A 13361-nucleotide genomic window follows, 5' to 3' on the forward strand; every position below is an offset into this window, starting at 1 on the left:
CTATAATTCATTTTGTCTATTTAAACAATCTTAAGTTTTTTTGATGTTGTCATCCTTATTTTTTTCATGTCTTTCATTATAAAACTGCTGTAGAAGCATTTATTGTTAATCCTACTTGTGTAACTATTTTTAACTGTCTCATTATTTTTATACTCAGACAAAAATGTATTTTCCAGTATGGCTTTGAAACCGATTGATATCCTCTGGATTAGAACCGGTTCTCAGCCATTCTTAAAAATCATGCATCGTATAGTATTATAGATAGCTTTCCGTGGATACTAAAAAAATCACAATATTAATTCCAGTTTTGTTAGCCCGGGCCTATGGACTCTCGGGCCTTAAATAACTGGTTTTAATTTATTATTTTATTTAAATATCCGCGGAAAGCTGTTTTAAAACAACCAATATAAGTAGCGTAGCAATAACAAGCTAACAACAGAGCATAATAAACACAAACAGGCGCAACTCATTACCATGTACAGTTAAGACTTCCAGACAAAGTTCGTGCTATCAAAGGGTTGGTTGTTTATCGGGCTTTCAAGCACTTTTTTTTGTTTGGTGACTAAACGGAAAGAAAAACGTTTATAACGTTTATTAATACAAAAATTACCCTCTCTTAAAATTTAATAGCTATTATTGACACAACCCAATCTGTCCCGATTTTGTATCACTTTGAAAAGTGCGATTCCAGATACGTCATATACGTTTCGGGAAAGAAAAAGGGAAGGGGGGAAGAAAATCTTTTCAAAAGAGATGGGAGAAAAGGGAAGAGATATTCTTCCCCCCTTCCCTTTTTATATGACGTCACAGGAATCGCACTTTTCAAAAGTGATACAAAATCGGGACAGATTGGGTTGTGTCCTATTATTCCTTGGTTTTGCGTTTATAAAAGTGGTATTTATTGTATTTTATTTTACAATTTACAAACTTGAGAATTATTGTTAAAATTTTACAATATCATTTAATGAGGATTTTCCTCAAAGACCGTTGCGATCACAGAAAAACCACCCCCCGTTCATTTTTAAAAAATGAAAATATGGGTGGGGGTAGTTATTCGTATGTTAGCATTTTACATTGGGTTAGGTTATATTAAATTGGTTACAATAGCCACGCAGGAAGCTTTTTATAATGCCTGTTAAAAAAAGACGTCGGCCTACTATTGATCAATTAAAATATACTCTGGCCTAATGGTAATTTTGTCTGTGTATTGGCTTATCATTAGTCATTTGTATTGTGGTCATTTTTTACAGGCACTGACAAAGAGCTTCGCCCCGAAGGGTTAGATACCCCTGCAGGGCTAGGGCATAAAGGAGAAGGATTTAAATTTATTGAATAAAGGGGTCGGGGGGTTTTGCAAGCACTTTGTTGGAAATCATTAATTAAACTATTAATCTTCTTATATAGGAATTGAGAGATAAACTGGATGGAGAAAAAACAATGTTAAAGGTATTTTTTCTTTCTGTATTATTTTAATTTTAAGAAAAATATAAATGTCGTAAAGCAAAGAATTCATGAAAAAGAATTTAGAAATACATGAATTAACAATAGAAGGTAAAAAATGTAAACATGAATGATACCATTTAGAAAGGCGAAGCTTTGAAACAGTAGGACAAACAAACAATAAAAGTTTGAAATGTAAAAATAATACGTTAGTGCTTTTTTAAAACCTATTTCTGGACCAACGAACCCTTTTAAATTAATCCTGCGAGGCCCTATCATTACCGAGTATTTGGCAGAAGGGCTCTGTTAACATTAGCTTGTTCGTGGAGAATGTCGCTCAAAAAAATAGCATGTGACGTCATAAAAATGAGTGATTATCCATCTCTTTTTTGGGGGGTTTCTTTCCCATCTCTCCTCTCATCTCCCTCATTTTTATGACGTCACATGCTGATTTATTTAACCACTTTTTCCCGTACCTGAACTTGACAAAACCTGATCAAAAATTAGAATAATTTCGTGTGGACCAAATGTGACATGAAGGAAACAGCTTAAACCGCGGCCTTTACAATTCCTGTTTTTTCCCAGATTTTAAAGGGTACGTTATGAAGTTGATAATGACTTTTATCACATTTAATGTGAGAATGTTGCTATTATCATATTCAAAATAAATGCTGTAATAAGCTTTAAAATATTTAAACACTAGTCTCTCATTGGACACAAAATGACGTCCAATAAGAAAAAGGAATAAAAATATTGGAAAGAAAATTATTTTATTTCAAAATTAATTCTTGGCATTTTGGAATAAAAAATATAGGGGAAAGAAAATTATTTATTTCAAATTTATTTCTGGTCTTGAAATAATATTCATTATTTTATTTTAATTAGAGTGTCAACCAATAAGAAATAGGCATGCTGTTTTAAAAGTTTGGAATAAAAATTATTATTTTTTGTCAATTCCTTTTTTCAGAGTATAAAATGAGAATAAATTTTCCAACATCATTATTGATTTCTAATTTAACATTTCATACAGTGGGTAATATTTATTTCAACATTTTTTGTCATTCAAAATCAAGTGTCACAAAAATAATAATATTTAACATAAAAAAGAAATTTTTAAAATTATTTTGTTTTCTTTATTTGTTGAAGATTTAAGCCCAAGCTTTTTCTGAGGGGGGAGACCCCCCTCAACCCCCCCTCTCCTGAGGGGGGAAACCCCCCTTGACCCCCCCCCCTGACGCTCTCTTCTTTAAATCTTTCATTATTTCTGTAATTTATTCTAACTACCTTATAAATTTCAAAACATGAGATAAAAAGGAAATAATTTGCTGTACAATATTAAAAAATTTAAAAATTGTAAAAAAAATTCCAACATGATTTTTAATTTTAAATACAAGAATATTTTTTCCTATATGATATGTTAAATTTAAATACAGGAATAATTTTGTACTGTGGAATAGAAGAAATAAATGCTGTACATTAGAGTGGCTTGATTTTCAATGATTTTCTAATTTTAAATGTGCTACATACACTTTCTGTCTGAACATCATATAAGAGACCAAAAAATGAAAAGAAAATATTTTGAATAATGGGGAGGCTCGCTGATGCATGTAAACTTTTAGAAAGACACTTGTGGGGAGATTTTTTTTTTTAGGGGGGGGGTAATTATTTTTCTTTCAAAGTATAGCTTTATGCACCTTCCCAATTTTGTCTTGAAGAGTAGAATACGAATAAAAAATCTGTTTTTAAAACTATTGACTATTGAAATTTAAAAACCAAGAGATTTTACATTTAATTTAAGATTTTTCATGCTTGGATGAATATTTTTTAAAACCAATTTGATATTCTTATATTAATCAACAAGACAAATTCAAAAAGATGCATAAAGCAATACTTTGAAAGAAAAAAAGTTGCACCTCCAGAATAAACTTCTAAAATTTTTAATGCATGGAAACACCTTCCCCCCATTTCCCCTCAAGGACAAAATCAACTTTTTATATTTAGGTTTCTTATATGACGTTTAAACTGTAGATGTTGATTACAAATTCAATGTCCAAAATTGATCCACTCTACTGTACATTGTTATAATTTAATATTTGATGTGGTTATAATCATTAGACATAGATGGTCAATCTGACCCCATTTTTTTCTTAAAAAGAAACCTTTGTTCACTTTTTGTTGTATATGAAATACAGCCCTATAGGCAACATTATTTGCAACTAAATTTTGCAATGATATAATTTTTAGAAAGATAACTTTATTATAAGAAATTAAATTATTTATAACTAACTTATTATATGTTGTGTCATACGCTTCACATTATATGATGGAAGAAATATTTTCTTCAAATATTTCACCCAAGGAAAGCTTTAACCTAAGATATTCAACAATTTATAGCTGATACATAATGTAAACAAAATTCCCTTGTGCTGTCTCTAGGTTATCTCTATTGTATAAATGAACGTACAAAAGAGAAGGAGAGAGGAAATAGACAGAAAAGTGAGGGAGGGGGGAGGGGGAAGAAATATAGAGAAAAATAGACAGGGATATTTATTGTTCACCCTTAGATGATGTAAATTTTTTGATAGACTTTTTTGAATTTAAGAAAAAGATAGAGAATGAGACAAAACCAAGTATCATATTTTATTAATATTGCTTATACAAGAAAGGTCATTCAAAATTATTTCACCTATATTAAGGTCAAGTGACAAAAATTTAAATTTCCACCTACTTCGCCCCCAGAGGGGGCAATAGTAGAAGGAAAATTCAAATTTTGATCACATGACCAAAATTGTTGAAATAATTTTAATATCCTTTCTAGCATTCACAATATTACGAAAATATGATACATACTATTCCAGTATGGCTTCGGAACCGATAGATATCCGCTTGATTAGAACAGGTTCTAAGCCATGCTGATAAAACATGTATACTATAGTAACGTACAATTTTATACGAATAATATGATAAAATTTAAAATAACTACCAGTTTTGTTGGCCCTGACCTTTTTCAACCTTTCGGATACTGAAAATAATCCTATATACAGTGTGTTTTTTTTATGAGAACTTTTTTGAAAGCAATTTTACCCCACTTATAGTTATCAGAATTTAATGATTAATGGCTTATTTTCTTCGTTTTTTATAACCATTTATAGAACATCAGAAAAATATTTCATTTTTTATTTAAAAAGTGCAGTAAAATCAAAAATTCAAAACCTAGGTGTCAACATCTAAAAATGTTTTTAGCGCATTTTTCTTAAGCTCAAATCTTCTACCCTTTGCAAGAAAAAAAATGGATTTTCAGTAGTCGACTTTGGGGGGCCAGTACTCCCTCCCTGGTTGAGATATGGCCTTCAAACTTTGTTATGTTCTAGTACATGTCCCCAATAGTATCTGTATCAATTTTTAACTCTGTATCTCAACTTTGAAGCGTTTTGCAGCCATTCTTGCAAAGTGTAGAAGATTTGAGTATGAGAAAAATGCGCTAAAACCATTTTTAGATGTTGACACCTAGGTTTTGAATTTTTGATTTTACTGCACTTTTTAAATAAGAACTAAAATATTTTTTTGATGTTCTATAAATGGTTATAAAAAACGAAGAAAATAAGCCATTAATCATTAAATTCTGATAACTATAAGTGGGGTAAAATTGCTTTCAAAAAAGTTCTCATAAAAAAACACACTCTATTTCCTTTTTACTGTCCAAGAAAAGCTGTCTTTAATTCCTTGCGATAAATAACTATTAAATATAGAAAACAATTTAAGTAAAAGATGATCTTATAAACCTATAGAGATGCTAGACAATATAGACATTTAAAAGTGTATTGTTGATAAAATAAAATAAAATAAAATTATATTTTCCCCCAAATAATTTGATATGACACTGCATCAAGATGCAAAAAGAAGCAATGTAAAAAAAAATTGGGAAGAAAACGAAGTAGCGGGCTTCGTCGTGTTTTCACAGCTGCTTTTGATTGGGTATTTTAGGTCAGGTTATGTAAATGCTAATGATTGCCCGTAGGGTTAGAGTCCCCTCTGCAAGGGCTAGAAATAGGGGGAAAGCTACTGTGAAACCCCTATAAAGTAATAAACCAATCGCAGCTTAAAGCGTCTCTTTGAGCTAAGCTCCTATCAGGCAAGGTGCGAAGCCGTTAGTAATCTTAAAATGAGGATGAAATATTACTCAATATCCTCTAGACATCATTAAAGGATTTCCTTAAACACACCAATGTCTTCGGGCAGTCTTTTCTTAAGTTAACAGAATTGATAATAAAGATTCAACCGTAAATTTAGTTTTTTTTAGTTTTTTTTTCTTCTTGGGGATGGGTGGCCTAGGGTTGCAGGTTCCCTCAACAAAAAGCTTAATTGTAAAAAAGAAACTTATCGGTCTATCTCTGTTAGCGAGATATTTTAGGACAAGCCCAAAACGTCTGCAATTTTTTTTCAAAAAGCGAAGATTTTCTTTAACTATGGACGGTCCGTCCTTACGTAACGGTTAACTCTTTTTGTTAATTTAAGCAGGTTAGAATTGTGATTATCAGTTAGTTACGACTTAGAAAGCGCAGCAACTCTGTATTCGTTACCATAAAGTCCGTACGTTGTTTAAAACATGATAATTTTTTACTTTTTTGAGAACACTTTTTGTGTGTTAAAATTTTCTGATTCATGGGATTTTGGTATACTAATTCCTAGTACAACAAAGTACAATGTTATAAACGATGCATCTATATAATCAAGTCCTAAAAATGTAAGAATGTTCTTAACAGTATCATGAATTTAAGCAGCCTTGCAACAAATTTACTTACAAATTTATTTAGACTTATGCATTAATATTCTGCTTTAAAGTTCTGACATTCTAAGTCTACGAGTGTTAATGTTTGCTTCGCTTTTATAGATGCTGTCATACTTTTTTAAATTTGAGAATTATTACTTTTATTCCAAATGGGTTGTTTTTATTAAAATTTGATTTGATGGAACCATTTTGGAACCTAATGATTTAAATGGAAAAATACCAAATCTAATTCAATAATAGATATGGTATGGTTAGATGCTCAAACTGGCTACATGGTTTGACAAAGATTTTATAGTTGACAAACATATTTGTTTATTTTTTGTTATATATGATTAATTCAAGTAACATAAGCCACAAAATTTTCGACGATATAATATCTAGAAAGCTAACTTTATCCGAAGAAATTCAATTATTCAACATAAATTGTTTCACATTATAAAATGAAAAAAAAATTTACTCGATATTATTTACCCAATAAAAGCGTTACTCTCAGAAATGCGACAATTTATAGCTGACTCTTTAAGCGAATGAAATAAAGAGAATGTGCCCTTTTGATCCAAAATCGGTACACATTTCAAGCAATAACATGGCTGAATGGTTCTTCCGCTGTTATCCTATTGGCTGATTTAGAGATTGTGTCTCTAGATTATCTCTTATGGTTCAATATCGAGCCTAATGGAAAGGAAAATATTGGATTATTAACACTCAAAAGCTTTGAAAAAAAATTCTATTTTATCGAGATATTTTGTATCGTTTCATGTACAAACCTCAGAAGAAGAAAAAACTTATTATATTGTAAAAAAAAAAAGTAATAAAAACTAACTATAAATAAATTGTATGGCCTAGCTTTTACTATTTAAATGCATTCTTTAAACTAATATTTTAAAGGTTTTTGAATTTTTCTATTATTAAGTCCTTTAAACTTTTTTTACGAACATTTTTATGCCTTATTGAAAAAAAGGCATTTAGTTTACATAAATTAATACATCTTGATCACGAACGAACTTTTTTTGAAGAAACAATTTGTATTTGGAATGCTTATCAAAGGTTTAGTAAAGGAAAGGAAAGGTATAGTTCCCGTAGGAATGTAGGGATAGGTCACCTCAAGATTGGGAGATGGTCAAAAAATAGGTTTTGAGTAAAAGCACCTATATTATTTTCATGAGTTTCATTCTTTTTAATTTAACCAATTTAAAAAAAAAAACAAGATTGGCTAATATAGCTCTTTTTAGTGTCAATAAAAAATGACATTTACAATACAAATGACTAATGATAGGACGATGCACAGAGCAAATTACGAATGGCAGGCTAGTTTATATTTTGATTGACCAATGGTAGGCCAGTTTGACATCATTTTCATAGGTTCTATAAAAAGCTTCTTGACTGTTTATTAATTACAAGAGGCCTCTAGGGGCACTTGTTTATTTATTATATTGTTAATCTTTTTTTATATTTAAGACAAATATTGATGGGAACCACAACACAACAACAAAGAGATTGAATGAGCTGGCTGAGAAGCTAGCCAACCAAATCAAGAACGGTTCCGGTGCTATCAATGATTTGGCTAACAGGTTAGTCACAGGGAGGGGGGGAGGGACAATGGGCTGTTTATTACACTAGTCCCAAAAGTTTTATAATTACGTTTTCTTATTCGGGGGCTTACCAACCTTGGGGACTTTTATTGAATTTTGATTGCTTGGTTCATTTAGTTGAGTGTCCAAACGTCACAAACAACCAATAATTGTCATCTACAGAAGGGGTAATTTTGTGTATCATCATTGGGGATGTACATCGATTTATCGGTCATTGTCTTATCCCTTTAGATCCCTGGTTAGTTGGCACTCTCACATAAAGTACCGTGTTAAACACTAATAACATCCCCACCCCTCAATTTTTAAAATTAATTAAAATAAAGAGGGTTTGGTTTGGTTGTTACTTTAAGTCATGTTAGAATATATTAGTTACCAGATAGCCCTGCAAAGTTAGAGCCCACTGCAGGGGTTAGGCATAAGAAAAAATACCACCCTTTTTTTAAACTACTCAAAATGAGGGGAAGGTGGTTATTAGTGCTTACATTGTGTGCAGTGTTATACATGAAAGTAGAGCTACAAAGTCTAAAAAAACTTATATGCCATCACAGATGGAGGGGACATTGGACTGTAAATTATACTGGTACTCAAAATTTTATATTCACGATATTATATTTGTTTGAGTAATTTTGTTTAATTTTTCATTGGTCTGATGCAAGCTAGCAGTATTCAAACTTTATCATGATTTGTCCATTGTCCTATCCCTTAAGATACTTGTATCCTATACACTAAAGCAGTATGATATATGTCTGCTTAGTTCTCGTAAACTACAGTACAGGCTTTCCAACATTTTCTCTGAAGTTTTATATTGGCACAGGGCAGGTTAAAGGCTATTTGGAGGGAGGCAAATCCACTAGGAGATAAGGTTTGAAGGAATGGTTTCTGGATCCCTGACCAACCAAATTTTTTAAAAATTGTTTTGGTATAGTCAGTTTCTTGACACTGCCCCCTATCGCCTCTTTATTTCATACTAGCGGCTTCATCCATAGCCTCTAGGGGCTATGCCCCAAGAGGTAAAATTACATCTTCTATTACCTACCTAACAGAAAAAATGCGAATGTATCGCAAACTTTCGCGAATAAATTAAGAATTCGCAAAATTCGTAAAAAATGGGAGGGATTTTTTTGTTTTTGGGGGGGTTGGGGGTGTCCCACCCCCATGAAAATAGCCTAAAACCACCACAGGACCAGTGGTATATTCCCTGAAGAGTAGAATCCGATCGGTTCAGTGGTTACCGAGATCTTAAGGGCCAGACGGACAGACAGACGGACGGATGGACGGATAGACGGAAAGACATTATTCTACTTTGTAGTATAGATTAGCCCCTTCAAGGGGCTATGTTACCGCCTTTTATCATATGTGGCAATGTTAAGTCCCTCTATCGCCCTTTTAGGCCCTCTCCATTGCCCCATTTGTTATGCATATCGCCTTGATGGACTCTTTATCGCCCTTCATCGCCCCTTCCCTGCCTGTCTCCTTTACCAATTCATCGCCTCTCCATTGCCGCTTCATCGCCTCTTCCCTATATTATATAGCCCTTATATTGCCTCTCCATCACACCTTCATTACCTCTCCATCTAAATGTAAAGTTACTCAACAAATGAGCCACCTGTATTAAATATTTTTGTACTTTACAGTACAAATGATGGGATTGATTAATGATCTGCATGCATAATTGATTCTATGGATCTACTGCAGTTCACGGTAAAATATTGCTGGTAACGAATATTGCCAAAAATCTATGAATTTTAAAGGCTGCTAGCTACTAAACGGCTGAACTTACAAATCATACCCTCACACCATTTTAAGCGGTATAAGAAGGCCTACAAATAATCTGGAATAGCCAAGATCCAATGATGCACAGGTAAAACTTCACTGAAGAAAAAACGCGTAAAATAGGCCTTTTTCGCGCATTTCTCTACACTGCAAGATAATTATGCATTATTGATTTATAGCTATTCCAGATTATTTGTAGGCATTCTTATGCTGCTTAAAACAATGTGCGGGCATGTTCTGTACGTTGAGCCGTTTGGCAGCTAGCAGCCTTTAAAATTCATAGATTTTTGGCAGTATTCGTTACCAGCAATATTTTACCGTGAACTGCAGTAGATCCGATTCTATTATTATGCATGAGATGAGTACTTACAAAAAAGTATAGATAATTAAAGTACATTGCTGCCATATTTTAGAAATGGTAGAGTATAATAAGTAGAGTTTCTTTTTGGTACCAGAAAAAAATAAACTTACTTATGCTTTTCTGTAATTTGTGAATTCAGATTTGAGTTTCATAATGAAAAATATTTTGCGAGGAAATTTTAAGTTTTGATTATTATATATCAAATCAAAGTACGTGGAAATGTACAAACATAATATATCCTTTAATCAAAAATGTGAAATTCATTATGTGTTTACAAGTTTACTTTTTTTAATCATTAAAGATATATTATTATTATTTTTGAAAACTAAAATTTGGTAACAATTACATTGCATTTTACTTCAAGGAAGTGTGGGAACATTTGACTTTTTAATCTATGATTAAGGGTATTTTTTGCTAAACATCATTGGAGATGTACATATTTAAAATATAATAGAAATGATAAAACAGCTAGGTTATGATGTACTGTTTTCTATGTAGATTAGCAGCTGAAAGCAGTTTATTGAAGAGCTTGATCTCTAAACCTCTGTCTATCTACTTTGATGCTTATAGGAATGAGGTAAGATTTGTTGAATTGTTGTCAAATTATTGCTGCGCTACTTAAGGACTAACTGTTGTCCTTGTTTTCTGAAAAAAAAGTTTTGTACATTTTTTTTGAATGGAAAATATTGATCAATTTAACACTACAGAAATTAATAATCTACATATATCTTATTTTTTTCATTTGCTTGAGAAGTTTTGTATCAGAAAAAAATCTTTCTCACCAAATTCGAAGGTTTTTGTTTTGGAATAAATAGCTTTAAATGCAGCTAGCTCTCATATTGTTAAAAAATCAGTTGGATGGTATACAGGAACTATAACGACACTTCTTGACCCCCCCCCCCCCTCCCCCTGTTCACAATAAAATTAGGACGATCCTAAACAAATTTTGAGTTTAAAATTTAATATATAATTCCTTAATCTTTAAAATCTTAAAGTATTTTTAGAAACACTGTTTTCAAAATTTCTCATACTATTTACTTTTTACATTAAACATTTTGTGAATTCTTATTTTCATTCTCCCAGATAAAGAATTTAAAACATTTGTTTCAAAATTTATAAGAATTTTATGTTCTCTAAATTTGTGATTTTACATTTAATACTGTAAAACTTGTAATTAAACAAATTTGGGTATAGCCTTTTAAAATATAATCAATTTCATTGTAAAAATTTTATTTTGGAAAGAAAAGTAAAAGATTTAGAAATTACACCTTGGAAATTGTGATCACATTTTGTTTATGAGTTGACATGCCCTTTAAACATATTTAAAACTTTCAATAACCAGTAAAAAATTAAAGTAGGGACTAATCAGTTTAGTAGTGGCACTTCAAATGTTTTTGTTTTTAATTACAGATTATGTTTTAGCACCGCCCTGTGAAAATATTTTTCTATTTTTTTTTGGCGATTTCTTTTGGGATGGTGGTGTTACCCTCCCCAAAAATAGTTATAAACCTTCCCAGGAACTATGAGAAGCTACCCTTCAAGGAAGAACCAAAGCGGTTCAGCGGTTAGCGAAATCTTGCGGTACAGACAAATAAACAAACATCATGTGATGTTATTATAAGGATTACCCCTTTATTTTTTAGGATATTGATAACGGAGGTGAGGAATACCTGACTTTTACTGGCACCAGAACTAATCTGGGAGGTGGTATGTGTGCTAAGGTAATGAAGCTTTTTAGTCCCTCTAAAACATGACGTCATACTGGCCTACTTTTGGTCAATTTAAATGTATATTGGCCTACCATTAGCCAATTTAATGTATACTGGACTTCCATTGGTCAATTCAAATGAATACTGGCCTGCTTTTGGTAATTTAGTCTGTGTATTGACACCAGAACTAATCTTGGAAGTGTTATGTTTGCCAATGTAATCATTACAAGTTGAAGCCGAGGAAAGTGTCATGTGTGACGTCTTAAAAATAGATATAAATCCATCTCTTCGTTAGGGGAGTTCATTTCCCACTTCTTAGCCCAGGAATTTGGCATCTCGCGGCTAACAAAACTAGTTTAAACTTATTATTTTTTATTTAAATATCCGCAGAAAGCTGTCCATGATACGATTAAGTATTTTTGTATGGACACCTTTGAAGTTTTAATCATCTTAATGGTTTCCACATTATTTCTAGTTTCATTAAAGTAATAAAGTTCCAAGGAATTTAAAAGGACAATCATATATTTCAGCTTTCACTTTTTTATATTAAAAAATCTGAAATAAGCCTCCAAATTGTTTTTTTTTTCTTGGTCTGATTATTTGATTGTGTGTTGTCTGTCTGATTTTAGGTCAGTAAGTCTCAGTAAGTCTGTCTATAATAACTTTTGTCTATTTGTTAGTTTATTAATAAACTACTTTTGCTATGCTATTTCTATTACTAATTTTTTATAGCCAGAATTAGAGCTCTGTTTATTCTTTTTTAGGCTTAGGTTGGCTGATGCTTAGGTTGAATAATTATTCCAAAGCCCTTGAAAGTTTCATGTGTGACGTCATAAAAATACTTTTAAAAAGGAGGGATGAGCGGAGAAGTGGGAAAGGACACCCTTAACAAAGAGGTGGATTTAGAAGTATTTTTGTGACACATAACACTTTCCAGCACTTTAATTATTTTTATAAGCTGCGAGGCCTTACTGAGCCCGTGCAGCTAGATGCGGCTCTGGCTGCAGTTTTCTCAAAGTATAGATAGTTAGCTGTTGCTTTAGGTACTGCACGGCTGGCAACGAGGCTGCGGATAACGTTGCCATTTCATGTTTGTTTCTCTGTATGAACTATGTATTATGTTTTAGAGTGGCGCTGTGAATTTTAATTCATTAACATTTTAAAACCAATTGATATCCTTTTAAATCTTGTAAAACTGGTGTTTGCTAGGTATAAAATTAGAGTTCAGTTATGTTTCAGCTTTTTTTACGTTTTTTTCCAACTAAAATTCCTACATTTTTCAAATCATGCTTTTTGATTATTGGAGAAATATTTTTATATTTTCTATGCAAATTTGTAATGCATTTTTACTCCTACTCTTTATCTAAAATACAAACTGGAATAATGTCTGCCCGTCCTTTCGTCTGTCCCTGGGTTTCTACTCTTCAGGGAATATACGTACTGGTCCTGTGGTATTTTTAGGCTATTTTCTTGGGGGTGGGACATCCTCAACCTACAAAAAAAAATCTCCCCCCCCCCCCCCAATTTTTTGTATTTGTGTATACCATAAATTTGCGCAGTTGCAAGTTGGGAAGGGTACCTATTTTTTAGGTTGGTACCTAATTCTTTTATTTTTTAATTACCTCTAGAGGCTAGGGGCGAAGCTACTAGTATTGAATACAGGGATAGGACAATAAAATTAAATTACTAACCACCAA

General features: G+C 32.0%; 1 protein-coding gene across 1 annotated transcript in view; it reads left to right on the forward strand.

The window, feature by feature from the left end:
- LOC145332563 (uncharacterized) overlaps nucleotides 1–13361 on the forward strand; it is a 50627-nt gene that overhangs the window by 30221 nt on the left and 7045 nt on the right. Inside the window, exons 11-14 of the mRNA XM_080177567.1 lie at nucleotides 1403–1446; nucleotides 7688–7800; nucleotides 10454–10532; nucleotides 11599–11676. Coding sequence (XP_080033693.1) covers nucleotides 1403–1446; nucleotides 7688–7800; nucleotides 10454–10532; nucleotides 11599–11676 — 314 coding nt within the window. The remainder of the gene's footprint in view (nucleotides 1–1402; nucleotides 1447–7687; nucleotides 7801–10453; nucleotides 10533–11598; nucleotides 11677–13361) is intronic.

Source organism: Acartia tonsa, chromosome 11 (genome assembly GCF_053477335.1).
Source record: "Acartia tonsa isolate MP-2025a chromosome 11, ASM5347733v1, whole genome shotgun sequence".
Lineage (NCBI taxonomy): Eukaryota > Metazoa > Arthropoda > Copepoda > Calanoida > Acartiidae > Acartia > Acartia tonsa.